General features: G+C 43.0%; 1 protein-coding gene across 5 annotated transcripts in view; it reads right to left on the reverse strand.

The window, feature by feature from the left end:
- Window positions 1-21,709, reverse strand: part of NAALADL2 (N-acetylated alpha-linked acidic dipeptidase like 2) — a 363,340-nt gene that overhangs the window by 486 nt on the left and 341,145 nt on the right. For all 5 annotated transcript variants that reach the window (XM_085854415.1, XM_085854417.1, XM_085854419.1 and 2 more), the window contains one exon: window positions 1-2,031. This exon is cut by the window's left edge and continues 486 nt beyond it. In XM_085854415.1, the coding sequence (XP_085710541.1) occupies window positions 1,818-2,031 (214 nt within the window). In that variant the 3' untranslated portion in view covers window positions 1-1,817. The remainder of the gene's footprint in view (window positions 2,032-21,709) is intronic.

Below are 21,709 nucleotides of genomic sequence, written 5' to 3' on the forward strand. Positions count from 1 at the left end.
AGGGGAAGTGGTTGGGTGTGAGGAGGGAGGGGAATGGGTGGGGTGGGAGTCTGGAGGGGAAGGGGTGGGGTGGGAGACTGCGGGGGGTAGGGTGCGAGGAGGACGGAGGGAAGGGGAAAGGGTGGGGTGGTAGTCCAAATGGAGGGGAGAGGGTGGGTGAGAGTCTGGAAGGGGTGGTGTTGGATGGGAGGAGGTAGGGGAAGGGGTGGGATGAGGGAGGGGTGGGAGGAGAGACCCAGCATTGCCTGGCAATACTGGGTACCTCTGCCAGTAAATAATAAACGTCGATGGTGCCCTTATTGGTCACGTGGCTGCTTTAATTAATGAATGGGTGGAATTCTGTGCTCAGATAATATAAAATACAGACGACTCAGAGAGATATCCCAGAACAAGGACAATCCATCCTTAATAAATGACACTTTCAAGGCACACTACCTTTCTGGAAGGAGAAAAACAATGCTCTTGTCACATGTCTGTCGTCCAGGCATGAGAACATTAGACTGAGAATTGTAAAAGAATAAATATTTTATTTAATAAAAAGCATTAACTACTATCATTTTACCAGCTGTGGATAGCCATCGTCATGACTGCAGCTTTCTACAGGTTTGAAGCAAAGTTTTTAAAGAACGCCTTGCAATTGACATGAGCTAGTATGAGACTTTGAGCCAGGTTGTGCAGCAATGAAAGGCTCCACGGTGATTGCTCAGCCCTCAGGCATGCCTGCGGAGCAAGATAACTACACCACGCATCATTAAGCCAAGCCAAAGGGCCAAAATTAACTTACTGCCTGGCAATTGAGCTGTTAACTGTATAAATAGGTCATTGATTTGATTAAACTTAGTTCATGATTTAAAAAAAAAAAAACCAACAAAAAACCCCACAAAAAAAAAACAATCAAATGCACAAAAACCGATCACATCCATTGTACAACGGACCCTTTTGATCACTATTCCGATGATCAAGTCGTGGTCAACAGCCCACAGTTTCTACATTATCACAAAAAGCACAAGCAAGAGTGCGAGAGTGAGTTTCAGGAAAATATTCCGTGTAAAAAGAATAAAAGCCAATCCTGTAAAGGTGAAGAAACTGTGAAATAGGCCTGCTGCAGGCAGCTATTACCTTACAGGTGAATCAATTGCATATATAGTATCTTTCATTTACATTTTACATGTGTATTCAGGTAACCCATTTGTGTACAACTAGATGCTCATTTGCATAGCAAGCTCTTGCATCACTAGCTTCTTTTTCATCACCAGTTCACAACAAAACTTGCGAGCTCAAATTAAAGGGTCAATTTTGACCTGCAATCAATAATTAAAGGTATAATGTTGTTAAGCTGCAGTTTTTAACCTGTCGTCAAAGTTTATTTCTCGGGAGATAAATCTACAGCTAACCAATATTATGTACCTTCACGTATACGTCATCAAGCAGGTGATCTGTGTGCCTTTTCTTTTCCTCCCTAAACACATCATGACAGCACATCTTTCAGCAAATTCATTCAAAACATTCTGCTCACACACATTTTGCACTCTTACTTTACGAGCCAAACACACTGCCTTTGGCTCTGTTTTTCAAATGGGAATGGAGCAATATGTACCGCTTGTAGCTGCCATTTATACTTAAAGTGGCGGGGAGATTAAGGCACATGTACGAGTAACAACCATTTTCACTTTCCTCTAAATTGAGAGCTTTTCTGGAGTGGATAGTCTACTCTATTTCATACAAAACAATCCCTCCTTTTCCATATTCAAATTTTGTTTTTCCTTTTTTTTCATTTTATTTTTTACAATTATATTACATTCCCACCATTTTGTTTTTCATTTCTCGTTTTTGAAGATGTCCAAAGCCGCGCGAGTCGCCACCTCGGCAGCCTCGAGGGCATAAAAAATCCTGATAAGCACAAAACTTGCTGTACTCTCGTTGCTGCTTCTGTGTCTGTTTCTCAACAGGTTGCCCTCTCCCACGTCCAGCAAAGCCTGCAGTGGCGGGAACGTACCGTGTCGTACGCCAGCCGGTCTCATCAGGATGTTCCTACGAGACAATACGACAGGTCGAGCACATTAAAGCTCATCTCGCCATGCACTTCACACTTCGTGATTTATGGGTCAACTGTTATCATTATTTAAATAACTATAATCATATTCTTCAGTGCACACCAAAATTGGGGAGGGTGGGGCAGGGGGCTGGGGAGGAGAGGGACGATGAAAGGTAAATTCATGCAGACGATAAATTGGAGAAGTTCAAACAGAAATCCATAAATCTCCATGCGAGAATGCAGTTGAAAGGGCACCGAATGTGATTTTCACCAATCATATCACTGTACAGAAGTTTGTGTGCTCATTAAAGATTTTGAATTAGAACAGAAACAAGTTCACGCTTCCAATTGGTTTCCCTTAGCTCTCATATGAGCCTTGACAGTGTACACAAAAAAAAAACAAAAAAAAACTTTCAAACGTAATGTGTGCAACATAACCTGCACCATGAATGGAAAGAGAAGCAGTCAAGCTGTGTTACATCATGTATATCGGCCTGGTGTTGGCTTAATGGTTAGGGTGGTGGGTTTGGGATCCTAGGATCCTGAGTTCAAATCCCACTCAGCAGTTGAATTAATACCAGGTGGGCTTGACTCTGCCTGTCATCCTTCTGAGGTTGGCAAAATGAGTGCCACTTTGCTGGTATGTTGTGTTGGAGTGGTGACCTGTCCAGGATTGTGCCCATAGCCAAGGAGACTGCTTAAGCAGCACCAACGCTCTCTCTGCAAAGAGTATGGTCCCGATGGATGGATCACGTCTATCCATCATTTAATTATAGCAGCAGTAAACATACGAGTGAAATGGATAACATAGCTTGTGATAACTTGCTGGAATTAAATGAATTGTGTGATAAAAAAAAAAAAACGTTCTGGTGTTTGAACCAGACAATTAGTCTTTGAAGCAGATCCTAGATTTTTAATGAGTACTTATTTGTAAAATAAAAGAGACAAAGAGAGAGGGTAGTAAGAAGCTATGATAGCAATTGCTTCGAAGGTATGACTGTGACATACAGAAACAAGGCCAAAAATAGATCTCCAAAGAAACAGCTCATTTCAGCATGGTTCCCTGCTGCTGCCCCCAACTCAAAGCATGTCACACCGTCCTATGAAAAGGCATGAAAGCTAATTATGACAAATAAAAGCTGTTTGTTAAGGTCTTGAGATAACAGCTGCACTCAAAGATTCATACTGTGCTTTCAGGAAGAATGCCTTCACCACATTGTCAAAAAAATTACAACACCGAAATGAAAGATCAAACTTTGGAGATCACACTCTCACTCGGTCTCTCCGTAACGGCCGGCCGTCTGCAAAACCCTCCCATCGATTTTGTTAACAATCCTCTTGAAGAAGTTCAGACATTCAAACGTCTGGGCATCACCATGAGTGATGACCTTTCTTGGGAAAACCACGCTTCTAAGTTAGCCTCCAAAGCCAGCCGCTGACTCGGCATCCTCTCTTGTGCAAAATCCTTCCTTGGCACACATAAACTCTCATCCTCCGAAAAGGCTTTCATCCACAGCTCTAATGGTGATGGAGAATCGTTGCTCACCTCCATTCATTCGTTCTTCTTTATTCTCACCTGTGGAACCAATTCCACATCCTCTTCAATTATAATCTTCCCTCTAAGTCTTCAAGACAACTGCTCACCACCATCTCAGATCATACTCACACCTTTATTGGTGCCATGGAAATCAAGGCCTGGAATCTCCCGAGATGGAGCTGAGTCTATGGACTTATCACTTTGCCATCGCAGACAGGTCGGTGGTCTCTCTGTATTCTATTGCCTCCTTTCTGGTCTTGCACCCTCTGCTCTTTCTGTGCTATACCCTCCCATCCCCACCCACCCTCCCCCTAGGCTTCTGCAAGCCCAAGCAGTCTGCTAGTAACCCCCTTCTGGTGAAACTCTCAAAATCCAGAATCATTGCTCACCTCCACTCATTTGTTTCTCATTTTTCCCACCTCAGGTGGAACCAACTTCCACATCTTCTTCAATCTCAATCTTCTCTCCAGGTCTTCAAGACAGCCGTTCACCACCATCTGAGATCAACCCCCCATACAAAATCATGATCTTTTCCAAGCCCCGTTAAGCCTCTCCAAGCCCACGTCTTTCCAAATTTCCCAGCACACAAGTTTTGAAACTTCTCAATGAGCCTTGACAAACATAAATGAGCAATAACTGATAAAGATATTACATTTTGTTTCAACAATTAAATATGCTAAAACTCTAATTCATACCATCATCTGAATGTCATGTTTCTGGAGGAGCTAGCCTGGGTCTGGTGATCCTGTGATGTGGAACTTTCATGCCACCATTCTTTGTTGCCATGGTACCCTTTAACAGACCCTATCTGTTGGGGTCATTTGTCAGGCTGTCACTCTCAAGCATTTGAGCACTGCTGAGTTGCTGTCTGAGGATATTCATTATGATGATCTTAATCTGTGATTCGTGTTGCTGGAAATTTTTCTTTCATCAGAGTAACTTGGATTCCTCGCTCTTTTGGCCTGCTTGCTCCTCCGAAACGAGGAGAGATTCTTCATACGACTAATTCTGAATACTTGCAGATGTACAAAATGTGGTCTGAGATGAATGTGACGTACAGGTCTGTTAACGGTAAGGGGTGTTCTGCTGCACAATACACCTGTGAAGGTCACATCGCTTTCCCTGAAATGACATCGATTCGAATGGAATGTAGCCCTTTTTTCTCTGTTTTTGTTGTCCTCTCTCATATTTTGTCCCCTTCTTACTTATGCTAACGATCTATGTATTTACTGTTTCACATTTACTTTTCGACAGCCAGCGGGATAAACAGAATGCTATTTATCCCGCCTTCCTTACAGTACATCATAAATCATACAAGTGTTACTGAATGACATTATAGACAAGATCCACGGAGAATACTGGACGGCAATTAATTGCATCAAGAATATAAATTCCGGAGATGACGTGACACGGGACAAAAGGTATTAAAGGAAAAGTACAGAAGGAAGGTGTGATGCTTTGGCAAGCCATGAAGCAAATTCTAATTAATGCTTCAGGTGCATACGGCTTTGTAGTGAAGACAAAAGGAACAAAAGAACTCGCAACGACTTGGAATAACACAGGATTGTTAAATCCCATCTTGGACTGCCGTACTAAGGTGCATTGGAAAGTCAATATTCGCTAACAAAGGTACATCTCTCGAGAAAGTGGGTTTCCTGCACGACCCAAAAACTCACGGATGTTGCAAGCTGAGTCCAGAGATTGGAAACACACAATTGATCAACGGCAAAATGTCAATATTCTTTAAACCACTGCGTTGTAGCTCGGGACTGTTGGGTTTTTGGAGGTAGACTTTTCACACAATCTGAGGCTATGAAAAAAATTTGGGGTTACCTTAATGTAGAATGACAGATTATTACATTGCTAAATAAAAAATACAGATCATGAATAGAGGTTTTTGATAGGATGACTATCACAGTTCGTGGTGGGAAAAGTTGAGAATTATACAAGTGCGAAGATGGGCAAACTTGAAGCTGGTGAACAAGTGTCACCTTGCCAAAGAAGGCCAGGGCCTCTTTAATCCTTTTTTACTCTCAGGAGGAATATGCAGCACATGACCAGTAAGCCATGTGCATGTATGGCTGTGACCTGAGGGGCCATGTTCACCCTGCAAGTAGCATGACCCCTATTGCTCGGCTGTCTTCAGCCCAATTTCAGATAAAATTGAGGTTAGGAAAGTAGGATTGGCTTAGGATTGGGAGTGGGGCTGGCAGCCTTGTGGGATGCTAAAGAATAAGTGGCCTTTATGTTGGCGAGATGTCTTTGGCACTATACACAGGAATGAGAACTGTTTTAAACAATTGAAACTTTTTGTATACAAAGTCGAGGCTCGGGGATGAGCTACAACATAGAACGGACCAGGACACAACAGCCAGAACTAGAACGGGATCTGTTGAGCGCACACATCCACGAGGCTGAAAAGTTTACGTTTTGTATCCCACTGATAGGCCAGATCTGCATCCGTACCTTAACTAAAATCTAATCGGCTTGTTCTTGTCAGCTCCCAAAATCATTACCACCACCACCACCACCACCACCTCCAGTGGTAGGTAGAGCTTATGTTTAACCTCCGCCATCGAAGATGGACGGAGGTTACTGTTTTCACCCGTCTGTTTGTTTGTTTGTTTGTTTGTGAACAGTATTACGGAAAAAACTCCTGGACGGATTTCGATGAAACTTGGTGGCGTGATTAGGTATGGTCCAAGGATCATGCCATTACATTTTGGACTTGGTCCAAAGTCCAATATGGCCGCTATGGTGGCCATTTAAAAAAATATTTGAATTTTTGTTTTTGCATTTCTACATGTTTTGTGATTTCCAAACATAAATAAAATAAATTTGTTCGAGAAAAAGGAAAGAAATTTTGCACCTTTTCTTTCAAAAAAATTTCGATTTTTTTTTTTTGGCATTTCCACATGCGCGTCGATCTAGTTTAGTTTATTCAATCGTGGTTCAGTAGAGTCTGATCCGTTTTGACCGACAATGAATAGGATATCAGGTTCACTTAAGTGACCCAGCAGTATTGGCGGCGGAGGTTTTGCACTCTACCGAGTGCTCCCCCTCGAGTTAACCTCCGCCATTGAAGATGGACGGCGGTTACTGTTTTCACTCGTCTGTTTGTTTGTTTGTTTGTTTGTGAACAGTATTATGGAAAAACTCCTGGACGGATTTCGATGAAACTTGGTGGGGGGATTAGGTATGGTCCAAGGATCATGCCATTACATTTTGGACTTGGTCCAAACTCCAATATGGCCGCTATGGCGGCCATTTTAAAAAATATTTGAATTTTTGTTTTTGCATTTCTACATGTTTTAAGTGATTTCCAACCAAAAAAATAAATAAATAAATTTGTTCGAGAAAAAGGAAAGAAATTTTGCACCTTTTCTTTCAAAAAAATTTCGATTTTTTATTTTTGGCATTTCTACATGCGCGTCGATCTAGCTTAGTTTATTCAATCGTGGTTCAGTAGAGTCTGATCCGTTTTGACCTACAATGAATAGGATATCAGATTCACTTAAGTGACCCAGCAGTATTGGCGGCGGAGGTTTTGCACTCCCCCTCTAGTTAACCTCCGCCATCGAAGATGGATGGAGGTTACTGTTTTCACCCCTTTCTGTTTGTCTGTTTGTTTGTTTGTTTGTTTGTGAACAGTATTACGGAAAAAACTCCTCGACGGATTTCGACAAAACTTGGTGGGGGGGGGGGGTTAGGTATGGTCCAAGGACCATGCCATTAGATTTTGGACTTTGTCCAAAATCCAATATGGCCGCTATGGCGGCCATTTTGAAAAAATATTTGAATTTTTGTTTTTGCATTTCTACATGTTTTAAGTGATTTCCAACTCCCCCCCACACCCCCCAAAAAAAATTGTTTGAGAAAAAAAACCAGAAAATTTTGCAATTTTTTTTTCAACAAAATTTCGATTTTTTTTTTTTTTGCATTTCTACATGTTATAAGTGATTTCCAACAAAAAACATGCCAAAATTATAATTGTGGCTGATTTTGGAACTTCAGGTGGATATACCCACGTAAAATCAATTTCTGTCTCAAGGAATCTAGTTATGACGAATGAATTGAGTATGTAAAAGTTAAAAGTAAAAGGGAAAGTCGCAAACTATAACTCTGTGAGCACTGTTGATGTCAAATTGAATGAATAGGATATCAGGTTCACTCGAGTAACCGAGCAGTATTGGCGGCGGAGGTTTTGCACTCTACCGAGTGCTCCCCCTCTAGTTAACCTCTGCCATCTTCGAAGATGGACGGAGGTTACTGTTTTCACCCCATTCTGTTTGTTTGTTTGTTTGTTTGTGAACAGTATTACGGAAAAACTCCTCGACGGATTTCGACGAAACTTGGTGGGGGGGGAGAGGGGTAAGGTATGGTCCAAGGATCATGCCAATAAATTTTGGACTTGGTCCCCCCCTCCCCCCAAAAAAAATTGTTCGCGAAAATAATTTTTTTTTTTGCATTTCTACATGTTTTAAGTGATTTCCAACCCCCCCAAAAAAATTTAGAGAAATTTTTTTTTTTTGCATTTCTACATATTTTAAGTGATTTCCAACCTCCCTCCCCAAAAAAAAAGTTAGAGAAAAAAATTTTTGCAGCTTTTTTTTCAACAAAATTTCGATTTCTTTTTTTTTTGCATTTCTACATGTTTTAAGTGATTGCCAACCCCCCCTCCCCCCAAAAAAAAATGTTGGAGAAAAGAACTATAACTCTGTCAGCACTGTTGACATCATATTTAATGAATAAGATATAAGGTTCACTTGAGTGACCCAGCAGTATTGGCGGCGGAGGTTTTGCACTCTCCCGAGTGCTCCCCCTCTAGTTTCACCTGTGTTTGTCTGTTTGTTTTTCTGTCTGTCTGTAAGTCTGTGAACAGGATATCTCAAAAGGTTGTGGATGAGCTTGGTCGAAATTTGGAGGAGAGGTTGGGTGTGTGACAAGGAAGAATCGATTCGATTTTGGTGAAGATCTGAATCCGGATCTGGATATGAGAATTTTATAATTTTCAAAGTGATTTTTCACCATTGAGAGATCGGGCCAAAAATGATATATTGTTATGGATTTGGAAGCCTTGTGCACAAAAACAGACAGCAGCCCCCGCAGTTCAGTTATTTCGATAAGTATGTGTTTATAGTAAGGGTCCCATCCCTTATGTCTAATGGGAATTTCATGTGTGCGCTGCGGGTTTATTTTTTAGTCAGGGTTTTTTTACAACAACATCAACAGCGGCACCATCTCTCACTCAACGCGGTCGCCATTGCGCACGCGTTTTCTGGCTGCGAACGTGGGTGGGACCCCTCGCTCCAGAGCCGACTCCGCCCACGAGGGCAAGGGCGTGCCCTTCATCTAATCAGGAAGCCCATTGCCTCAGATCGGGACTCCACCCATAAGGGTGGGAGTTGCCCCGCCAACCGTGGGCATGTCCAATGAGGGACAGCCAGCGAATCGCGCGACACAACCGTCCAATCAGGAGGCGAGTGGCGAGGGAAGAAATCCCTTCCATCTCAAGAGAGGCTGAGTGATTGGCGCGTTCGGTCTGGCTGTCTGAGCCTGCCTCGCCTGGTGTCACCTGATCAGGGGAAGCTTTTTCGGCCTTGATTGCCGGTCGCCTCGTCGTCTCTCGCCTCGTCCGCCTTCGTGCTGGCTGGCGTCCGTCGCTCTTTCCCTTGCCCCTGGTGCTTGGTGCTGCGTTGTGGCAGTGGGTTCGAGTCCCGACACCGGACAAGCTCGACCAGACCGCACGAGGCGGACAGGTGCAAGTGTGGGCTCTTGCCCTCAGCATGCCTTCCCTCCTGAGCTGAAGGGCCAAATAAAGGCTGCGGCCACCATTTCTTTTGGGTGTGTGCATGTGTGTCTGCGGCACCCGTCCTGGAAGTAGAAACTGTTAAGTGCCTTGTACATTACTTGCATTTCTGATAGTCGATTTAACTCTGCTCTTTTTGTGCTCCCCTGCCCCATTATAAATAAACCCTCGATTGTTCAATGAACCAGCTCATTGTCTGTCACTTTCTTTCATTGGTTTAGCACAGTGCGTATTGGGAATTAGGGAGACCGTGTGCGGTATTTGTTCATTTGGACTGACGGACTTTGGTAATTCCGCTTGGTTACACTGGACAGAGGTCGCTAGAGCGACCCAGTTCGACAGAGTCCGTTGAGGGTGTGACTTCCCCCGTAATTTGACGACGTGGGTACTTCGGTATTATATTGAAATTTGGCTATTAACCCCACCCCACGCCGTCAGAGAATTGGCGAGCATGGTCCTTAAGTGACCCGTGACCTTCAGAGTTATCCAAGGGTTACGACCTTGCAATTCCGGGTGTTCGGTGGAGACGACCCTACTGCTCCACCTTGCGGTCGCTCCTCGCCACTGACCCCCGGCCCACAACAATATAGCATGATATTTCAAAATGGTGTGGTCGAGTTATGACCAAACTATGTGGATGAGTTGGTTAGGTGATAAGAACAAGTGGTTGTTCTTTTCGGTTCAGGTTTTGGTTCAGATTTTGGTTCAGGTCTGGATTCAGATCCGGCCTATCAGTGGGATCCAAAAAGTAAACTGTCCAGCGTGGTGGAGGTATATGCGCTCTACTAGTGGCAGATCTAGAGGGCCGTTGGGGGGGGGGTTGCAACTCCTCCCCCCCTTCAGCAGCTGAAGGGGGGTTGCAACCCCCCCCCAACCTCCCCTGTAGATCCGCCACTGTCAACCAGTGCCGTTTTAGTTCACCATGTTTTGCCATAATCCATCCACAACTTTTTGAAACACCGTATCATGATATGCATCCATTTTGGCCCAATCACTTTAAAAAAATTATAGTATCCAGATCCGGATCTTCAGAAAATCCAATCAATTTGTTCTTGTGAAACACCCAACCAGTCCACCAAGTTTCTTCCGAATCTGTCTCAAGAATGTTAAGAAATCCTGCTCACAGACAGATAGTGGTGAAAACATAACCTCCGTCCACCTTCAGTGGTTAACATATCAAAACGAACAGTATAAAGAGAAGGGGGAAGCATTCCAGCAGCAGAGTTGTGGCACAAAATCAATGGAGGCTTGGACAAATCAGGAATGTGGGGAAGAATGAGGGGGGAACGAAGGATGTACAGGTTGGATAAGGTGGATACAGAAGCAAAATTGTCTGTTGAAAAAGGGTTAAAGAGTATTATTATATCCTAGCAGGGAACTGCGGAACATCCGCGTAATGTAAAACGTGTCTCAGGCACTCAACTCCCCGCCCCCCTCCCACACTCAAACCCCAAGTCCTTAACCTCCCCCTCTCAGCCCTTAGGCTTCAATCCCCTCCCCACTCCAAGACTGTAAATCTACTCCCACTGTCCCCACCACAACTCTTCAACCCCTTTCCACCAAAACTCAAGCCACCCCTTCCTCCAGCAAGTCCTCAATCCTGCCCCCCCCCAAAGCCTCAACCTCTCCCTCCCAACTCTGTCCCATCTTTGCCCCTCCACCCCTTCCTCCCAACACCAACTATGTCTTCCCCTCCCACATCCTCCAATTCATAACAGCAAAAGGACATTCCCGTATCGGTCATTACATATTTTTTCATGACCTCATCAAAACAGCGGAATATTTCACTCTTTCCCCTCTCCCATCATACGATCATGCCATCACCGACTTCACAGAAACCGCGATCGAAACAGGAACAGCGTGGCTCCCACATTTCACACAACCCATCGTGGTCACCTGTGCAACTCACAATCTCGTGAGATATGTGGACACACTGTGGAAGTGATCATGAACAGCCAAATTGTGCAAATAAATATCACGCTTATTAACATAACCAATTATCTTTTTCCTGATGCATATGAGGCCCCACGAGGAGGAGTGATGTAAGTGACATTTTGTAATGATATGATGATGATAGGCTCGGATGATAGGGTAAGGTTTAAAATAGTGCTGTATGGCATTAACTCCAAAATGGCCGATGTGTCCCTGACATCACTCCTCCTCGCGGCGCCTCATATATATATATACATATCCTTAAAAGTAAATAATGACGGATGTTCTCTTTCACAATCTCGTGAGATTCCCGGAACTCTTCGGACAAGCACCTTTGTAATGACATGGGTATTCTGGTCCCTGGTCGAATCGTTAAAGAGAAAATAGTTGGAAATAATAGCAAGGACCCACGGAACCTCCATGGTAAAAGCCCTTGCTCAAGAGTATGCCACATATTATTTGGGTGGTGTGAAGGATCGAGACTATAAAATCGAGACTGATGCCTCGATTGCTCCTGAAAATAAAAAAAATAGATAATACTATCGCCTCTGAGGCTCGCAATAAGGGATATGGCTCAACGCCAGGATCGTTATGCCTGTGAATGGCCAAACATTTTCTAATTACTGCGTTCATTGAAATTAATCTGCAACTTTAACGGTTCCCAAGGTCGCCCAAGTTAACCAAATTTGGCGGCGGCATGTAGCAGATGGAGGAAAGACCTTTTCTCATCATTTTTAAGGGTTTATTTTGAATGAATAAATATGGGGAGAAAGTATATTTAATAAGGTGAAGGGAATTGAGAAATGGAGTAAAGTAGTTACCGTAGTAGCAGTATTAGCAGATGGCAAGTGCAGTTCGGAACAGTCCAAGCGAGGCAACAGATACAATCAGTGAGTAGGGAAAATGTAACTTATGTACAGTGACGCTGAAGTGTGCATAATTCCTAACTCGACTGGGCGCCAAGACCGCACTTTTACAAACAATGCACTTCCCTTTGGTGATGCGTGAAGTGCAGCGTGGTGGGTGCAGCCAGATCCGGATTAAGCCTCGGCTGGCCCTAAGGCACCTTTTGAAATTTTAGAGAATGGCCTGAAAAATTTAAATTAGATCTCGGGCTCATGGAAATGGACCTCAGACAAAAGATGAACTGATTCAAGAACAAAATATTTAACACAAAAAAAAGACAAATATTTAATGTGAAAAGAAATTTTGGCCTGAATTTTTGGCTGGCCCGAAGGCACAACATGCCTTGTCTGCCTAATGGTTAATCTAGCACTGGATGCAGCCCATTATGGATGCAGGAACGAGATGAATAGAGCCAGCAAAAACAAAGCCAGCAACGAGGAGTGCCAAAGAAGAGGAGAGTCAGAGACAAGGAGCAACAGAGAGAAAGCAGAGAACACCATTCTTTTGTTCACAAGGTTCCACTAATTCTGTACATGAGTGTCTAGAATTCTGTACCAGAAGCTCTCGTGACACTCTAGTTTTTTCACACAGCTTCTTCACACGAGTGCTCTGGCCCACCCTCCATATTCTGGGACCAGATTCACCTGCCGCGAGCCCCGTGATTGGCCGTCCGCTGCTCGTGGGAGGTGGCATTATCCAGGCCATCCCGCCCACAGGGCGACCCCAATAAAAATAAAAATTACCCCCGTGCGGGAGTGACAGTCATCTCTGCAAGAAATAATACCACAAGTTCTCAATGTTCAGTTATGACCGAAGACTACTGCGCAGCTCGACCTGCGCAGTTTGGTTAAAGATGACTCGGCATTTTGGCGCGCGTGCACGAAATTATATTTTGAAAATAAATGCAGACGTTCACATTTCAGGTTTTGAAACGTTCGCACCTTCGGTGGAAAATGTATAAATATAGTATACAAGGTCAGCTGCTATGCAATGACACCATTCACTAACTTTTACCATGCCCAGTAGAGAATATATAGCCTCCTGAAGGTAGGGCAGTTTTTGCAAAGTTTGAAGTGAAATTCAACGCGAAAACGAAAGTGAAATTCGAAAATCCGGTCTGACCAAATTTAGATATTGTCCCAGAAATTCATATGCCACAATCAAATTCAAGATCGCTTGAGAAATGTAGGAGGAGATAGATTTTGAAAATCGTCATTTTCGCATTTTTTGCAAACTTTGAAGTCACGTGACACGAAAACGAAAGAGAATATCGAAAATCCAGCCCGACCAAATTTAGATATTGTCCCATAGATTCATTTGCTGCAATCAAATTCAAGATTGCTTGAGAAATGGTGGAGGAGATAGATTTTGAAAATCGTCATTTTCGCAACTTCAAAGGCCTCGTGACCTTGACCTTCGGTGACCTTGAAAGTCATACCATCGTGTACGTCTCATCGACCTCTATCAGGATCACTAATGACCAGATCTCCCACTTCAACTTCATTGTGAACGGACAGACGGACGGACGGACCCATATTACCCTTTCACCAATATTATTAGGTCATTGGAAATGACCTAATTAAGTCGATTCCATATTCAGAGCTCCACAGCAGACTATGCCACCATGACTTGTATACACGTGCCAGACAGATCGTGGTGGTGTCCAAGTAAAGGTAAAGAGTGTCGTGCTTTCCTGTGTGTTTTTTTGTGGCCAGAGTTCCTCACCTGGCACTGCGAGCTAACAAGAGGTGTTTGCACATAAATCTTACTCTGACTATACCGTAGATAAATTATGTATGCTACCTCCTCAGCGTTGTGTCTAACAAGACGATTTCTCTGAGAGGTCGCTGATGCATGAAAATCTAACACACTCGAAACACACGGACCATTTTACACTTACCAGAATCTAGCTATTGATCTCCCATCCCCACCTTTCCTTTCCATGTCACAATGCATTGTGGTTATATAGCTCCGATAGATTCCAGTTGCACTGGCCCAAAGGCTGACACCAGAAGCCTAATGACTGAAGTCTGAGGCCGATACTTACTGTGGCCTTCACAAGGCCCATGGCACCTATCAGCTCCAACCTTTCGAGATTTGATGATCCTTTTAACAGACACTTTAGAGTGAAGAGAAAACTTGTAGGGATGGTATGTCGATTGTGAATATGATAGCTCCGAAGAGGTCTTCGGCTTCACATTGCACTAACATGACGGGATGATTTTTCAGGTTATATTTGTGGGTCGAGTCAGGCCAGCTGGCCAACCAATGGGTAGAAATGAACGTTACACATGGATGAGTAGATGAACAAGCATATTGTATAGATTAAAATATGCTCAAATGTGCTGGAAGACAGATGTCGAGGCTATTATTCAGTCGCCATGCACAATCAGATTAAAAATCCCCCAAACTACCATAACCACACAATTTTGTGTTGGGAAGGTGGAGAGTGGGGGAACTCAAATGGCATAGAGTATATTTAATGAGGTGAAGGTATATTTAATTTAATGAGGTATATTTTGAGAAATGGAGTAAAGATTTCAGAAAATCTAAGATAAAAAAGCAAAATTATGAGATTTTGTAAGTCAAGACTGTCACTCAACAAACTGAATGACAGCCACCTCTCAATTGTGCAGTGACAGTGAAAGAGAAGCCCTTTTCATGCAACTCACCACCTTTACCATATCTTTGGAGGTGTAATGCTTTGAGCATCCATCATGAGTCTGGGAGCTGGGAGGTTCAAACTCTGGATGAGTCATATCAAACTTAAAAGTAGGACCACAGGACCTGCAACTTAATTGGGCCCTGGCCTAATTTTGTAATCCAAATTTGGAAGCATGTTGATTGGTAGGTCTGGAGAGGAATGTTTTTGAATTTTTACGAAACATTTACTAAGTCCGCCATTTTGACACACTTCTGGTCAAGTGATCAGCATGTCCTCCACAATTTAACATGACGACCCTATCCTAATGTTGTCACCCAAATTTGGTAGCATTCTGGCTGGTGGGTATGGAGAAGATTTTTGAAGAAATTTACTACGTCAGCCATTTTGACCTACTTAAAAGTCATGTGACCAGAACGAGCTTTGCAATCCCTGTTACCAGTCAGGCGCGGAATGTTGCTGCCAAATTTCAGCCGGATCGGCCCAGTGGTTTGGCCGGAGAAGTCGAAAACAGGAGACGGACAGATGGACTGATGGACTGATGGACTGACAGTGCCCGATGACAATACCTTAGCTGGAATGTAAATACCAGATAAGCTAAAAATGGTATGTACTGCTTCCCTGCTTGATGCTCAACATTTAAAAAGGATAGAGTACGCACAGCCATAGGTTGGCAACCACAGCACAGGCACTGCATTGAAGTTATGTAGACGGAAACTCATAACACATGTACCAATACCTGTCTGACCTCAATCTGACAGTCTCTGTAACAATCTCACTCCAATCCTGATCCTCTATTCTACGGCATATAAGCCATTTTATATTTGACACAGCATTGCAGTGTAAATGGAAGTCATGCAGTTTGGCATGATGGCCAACAACAAAAAAATAAATCAAAAACAACAGTGGAATGGAGGCAAATGACACAAAACTCTGGAGGGAATAATTGTTTTGTTAAGTGGTTAACCCACAATCCTGACAATCTCAGGATGGTTAAGGTCAAATATAAATGTGGGTTGTAATTTGAAAATAAAAACAAGCAGGTTTTCTCAAGTCAAGATAAATACGACATTAAAGATTTAGAACAGGTAGCCACGTTGTTGGCCTAGTTAATCAGGTGATCAGATGAATGTGCCCGTTTGATTCCTCATCAGAGAGTATTCAAAATCAAACCAATTGCAGGGCTCTACTTGGTTTCTAATCGAACAAGTTTTGCTACACAGCCAATTAATACCTACAAAGTTTCCATCTCAAGCTGTTAGAGACTACCAACTGCGCAGGAAAGGTCTGGCAAGGGACCAGCTGTGTAGTTTGACTTGTTAGGCTGCAGGATGAACAAATGGGGATCTTCGAAAGGAAGGACTGAAATCAGAGTTCATTAAATGTCAATGTTGAACATTAATTATTTGCTGCTGACATATGATGTCATTCTTTCTTGAGGGCATTACAAGCAGATCTCCATGCAATCTTCACCTCCACTCTGATGTTCCTCAATTCAGTGTTGTTGGCCCAATGTATTTTATAATGTACATTCATGACCTGTCCATCTCCTTGAATGACTCCCTGCATTTCTTTGCTCTAATGATCCCATATTGTGCCATGGTTTCTCATCCCTGCAATTGATCAAATCTACATTTGCTGACCAACAGAAGATCGGAGCTTGGTCGACCACATGGAACATGTCCCTCAACACACACAAAGGATTGCGCATACATCCCCAAAGCTTCTTCGCTGGCCAAACAAGATTGTTTCTGCATCTTCTTGGTCTCACAATCAGCCATGAAGCTTCCAGAGTAGACCAAATATTACGAGATATCTATGATTGCAAAGCAATCGCCAAGGGTAAGCCTCCCACAGCTCATCTTGGTGAAAGGCCATGACTAAACCTTGGCCCACGATCCAATGATGGCATATTTTGTTCAGACCGCCATATGACCTTGACCATCAACATTTAGGGATCGAGTGTGAATTAAGAAAATGTCTCCCCATGTGCAGTCTATCCATACAACTCAACATCCTGAAAATCAGAGGAAAATTATTCAAGTTATGATGAAAAAGGTACTTTTTGTTAATGAGATCACAATGCGCAAAAAATAGATCAAGGAGACTAATCAAATACCAGGTGCACAACTTCAATGCAAGGTCCACCATGATGATGCAAGAACATCTTGGAAGGCCAAGCAATCTTTGAGATTCTGCATTGGCAAAATTGAGCGATAACAAAAAATGTGTTTTTTATCTTTATCTCAGACCCCCGGTTGACCTTGACCTTTAACTCCAAGGGATATGATGTAAAATAAGTTTCAATGTGCCTTGCTCTGGGCTATCTAGTGAGGGCAATTTCGTTCTGATCGGACAAACCTTATTCGTCAAGTTTTGGTGAAAATGTTGAAATGTCTATAATTGTCATGTCCTTAAAAATTCAGTCAAGGTCAAAAAAAGATTATGTCAACCCCACATACTTTATATTCATATTATTGACGCAAAATTTCATGCCGAAAGTCCCAGCCGGCTCTGAGATACAGGTCGGAAATTGATATAGCTTGGAAATTGGGAGTGCAGGAAGAGAAAAAAAAGAAAAGAAAAGAAAAATAATTTTCAAAATGGTGGTTGGTTCAGTACTCCGAAGGTGTATTAGTAACTCTGTGGTAATATTCAAAATTGGGGGGCAATCATTGTAGAAAAAAATCCTACAACAGCAATCAGCCTTCCTCTATCCTATAGGGAGAGGCTTAATAAGTTGGGACAAGAGGCAAGAACAGTCTCTCTTATTTTCAAATGGACAGATGTCTGACGATCAGTTGGGATTCCATCCCAGTCACCCAGCTATGAACTTGCTGCTCCTTCTCTCTCAGCAATGGTCAGAAGCCTTGAATATTAAACCCCGCTTTCTCGCTTCCTCCACTTGTGCAATCAATATGTTGCTATCAATCGCATCCCTTTCTTTCTATTCCAGGTGGAGGCTGGAGTACCTACCCCAAGGTAGCATCTTGGGCCCAGTTATGGTCCTCATTTATATCAAAATAAACCTCTCTGATGCTCTTGAAAAGCTATCTTCCCTTTTGCTGCTGAAAACACACATATCATGTCATACGGTACCTCATCCCTCTGACAGGCAGGAAGCATCTGCATCACTCTCTGCTGATCTGTAATCAATTACATACTGGTCTTACAAATGGAACGTGTCTTTCAATCCTGGAAAAGCCTCTAAAGTCAGCAGCAGATTGAGCAGCATTCGTTGTTCAAAGTCATTCCTTGAAAAATCAGAACTACTCTCAGCCTACAAGTACATTGTCCATAATCATAACCTGATGAAGTTCTACTACAAGTCCATAACCCCATATAGAGTTCTACTCTCCCCTAGTGTGGGCTGGCATTCCTGCTTCAAACCGTCTCTCCTGGATTTTGTCGAATCAAAAGTTCACAGTATTATTGCGATCTTCCATGATAAAGCAGATGCACAATTCCTGTTTTTCTTGCATCCTAGAAAAGTTTGTGGCCTTTATTTTTACTGCTTCTCTTCAATTCTGCTTCCTCTGCTCTCTGAGCCCTCCAACCTTCCCCAGCTCCTTGAGGATGCACACATTCTTAAAGTAACTCTCTTCTGGTTAAACTCCCAAAACAGCTATGTCCACTCTTTTGTTCATTTTCTCTCGTTTCTCTCATTTGGAGAAATGCATTTGACAGGTGATTCATTCCCCCTTCTTCTCTCCAGGGATTGAAATGGGCGGTACATCAACATATTATGTGCACCCATCATATCAAGTACCTCATCCTTACCCATGATCTTTTCTACCCCCATTAAGCCTACCAGACCCAACCCTTTTTCTTGTAGGTTACTGTGTTTCCACCCCTCATATCTCCACCGGGCCTGCTCATTTATTAAGTTGCTTGTTGAATCAACCTGTTGTCCCATTGCCTCACACTCAGTACGTCTCATTTTGCTATCTTGCTATTCCAGGAGTCTGGATTTTGGATACAGAAAAGAAGAAGAGGAAGTTGCTATCTTGATATCCTCTGCAAAATCGGGTTATTCTTTAAGAGATTTGTGAGTACCTTCATGGATTTTCCTCCCAATTTTGGGCTGGAGTCCTGCATCCAACTGGCATGATTATTGATGTTGAGGAGGCTGAAGTTCTAAAGATCATTGTCATGTCCAGATTTCAATAATCCATCCCACTCCAGATCCACTTGGTAAAACATGCTCGTTGTCCACCCCCTCTCCTTTTTGTCTGTACACATCCAGGTTAACAGCTATCTTCCATCCCTTCATTCCTCTTTTCTCCCATCATTTTCTGTGGAACCATCTTGCAACTTCTATCCAGTGATGTTCAGTCATTGATTCAAATGACATACAGGGAGTAAATTTATAGTACACGTGTATAATACACGTGTGCACATTTTCAGTCTTACTTTTAATACTGTGTTCAAATAACGTGGTAAAGCCACCCTTGTCCTATTTTTTTTTTCCCTCTAATGCATAATGACGAAGGACTTGTTGACATCATCAGAGAAAGGTATTACTTTGTAAGCACAGGTTTAGAATTTAATAGTTAAACTTTGCATCAGTTTGCTAAAGATGCAGGTCTGAGGAAGTAACTGTGCCATTGACAATGCTCAGGACGACTCAGTCAACTGTAAACTTCAATCATCAGTGGCAAACCCAGCCTCAGTAATGATGTAACCAGCATCCAAAATTCATCACCGAATCCCGATGAAATAATGCATTCATCAGAAAAATAAATTTGACTTTGGCTTGAAAGTGAGCATCGAACGTACAATTTATAAGTTTGAAGGGGTGTCCACAATTGCACATGCGCTTTTGCATGGGTGTATAAACCTCCGTGTCTGTTATCATGTTATCATGTTATCATGCTACACAAAGACGATGTTTCCAGTTTTGTATCAAGTCTTTGTTCTGAGTCGTTTTCTTATCATTTGTCAGATGCTTTTGGCGGAATAAGCCTTGTTTGGACATCCACTAAAGAAGAGTGCGAAGAATGAGGATGATGAGAAAGTAGACGATACAAAGAAGGTATAAAAAAGTGAAAGTGAAACCGAGCAAGGTTTTCGTTGTCCAGTTGCTTGGTAACATCCTAACATTGCCAGCCGTCCCAGTGTGCTTGCTCCTGAGGCGTGGAGAGCTGATTAGGTGCGGGTGATGGAGAACCGAGCTGGACTATCAGTCAGTTTCACCTCGGTCAGCCAAGCAGAACAGAGCCGCACTGAAACAGCAGTCAACTGTTCTCTTTCCTTTTTCATCCATCGGTCAAGGCTTCGGCACGGGCTTTTAAAAACTCGGGATGAAGTCATAAGGGTTACAGGAAAAACAGCGAACAAAGAAAAAGAAAACCAGTCAATGTCGTTCAAAATGACTTCAAAGGAATCAATGCAAGCAATTGGCAGAAAGAGGATGGAAAGAGAAATTGACAGGAATGTGAAAATAGTCCAATAGGTACCTGTGAAAGGAAACTTGGAGGGAAAGCATGGGTGTTGGGGGGGGGGGGGTGGGAGGGGAGGGGAGAATACTCAAAAACTGGAAGTGAAGAGGAAAATAAAAGATCCTCGAGAGTTTAGTGACTTGAACGCTTATCCCAAATGTGGAAGGCATGCTTATGTTTTTTAAAAGGCATTGCGTTTTGTACAAACAGTCCATCACTCTCACTGATGATTGGGCTGACAAGTGCACCAGACAATTGTGTCATGGATGTAATGATGAACAATCCTCACACATGGTGAAAATTTGTCAAAATATGTAAAAGTTCTAACAGTAACTATAGAGGGGCCTACAGATGGATCTTCTTGTTTCAATGAGAATGTAATAATTAAAATATATATATATATATATATATATATATATATATATATATATATATATATATATATATATATATATATATATATGTTACAATAGTCGCACGGTTCATCTGGTTGCACTGATCGAATATGGTGAGTCACTTCGATGCGGCCGTAACAGTCAGCTGAGTCGGCAGTCCCAGGACAGATTATGGCTTTTCCACTTCCGATACCATAACCGTAGGACCGCCGAACCAGCCAAACTTTAAGGTATTGATACTGCACGTTTCATCCTCAATTACGGCCGAGAGGTGCATGGTGTGGTCTGGATATGCGGCGTTATTTGCCGCAGCCAACTAATCTTTAACAGATCTTTCTCAATCACGAAGGAGCAACCGTGATAGCAAGAATTCACTGCCGAGACCCGTTGCATTTAATGAAACCAATGGTCACGGGGAGGGGGAACACAGGTAGAAGCAAGCAATTATGTAATAAATAAATAAACCCCTTACCCACTACTGATCATATGTGCCCATGGCCCAAAAGATGAATGGGAGCTTAAATTATTTAAGTCTTAGAGCACAGTCAGACACTCCAAGGTAGAGAGACAAAGTGGGTATTCATGAGACAGAAGAATGTTCAGGCAAACTATTCAGAGTTGTTGGGAACATGGACAAGGCACAAGCACGAACGGAGGCTGGCGGCAATTGGGAAATTAGCTTCATCCTCACTATGGTCCATGTGCCGTCAGACTCCTGTGAGGAGATGGAGACGCATGGCCAGCTGAGTGGGGGCATGCTTTTCACACAGCATTCAGCAGTTCCTGGCACGGCCATCAGCTCGGGGATCCTGGGTATCTCCTCTACTTCCGCCGCTGCTCCCACCTCTATGGCCTTGGGCCCATGCATCATTAATGATGCACCATGCTCTTCTCGTCACTCACCATTGGACGCTAGCTCGGTCTGGTGGGCGGACCGACTCCTCCGTGACCCCTAACCCCGATATACTGAGGTGGCACAACCCGGTTCCTAT

The sequence above is a fragment of the Eptatretus burgeri genome, chromosome 14 (genome assembly GCF_056783735.1).
Source record: "Eptatretus burgeri isolate ZD-2024b chromosome 14, Ebu_testis_v1, whole genome shotgun sequence".
NCBI classification, from domain to species: Eukaryota; Metazoa; Chordata; class Myxini; order Myxiniformes; family Myxinidae; genus Eptatretus; species Eptatretus burgeri.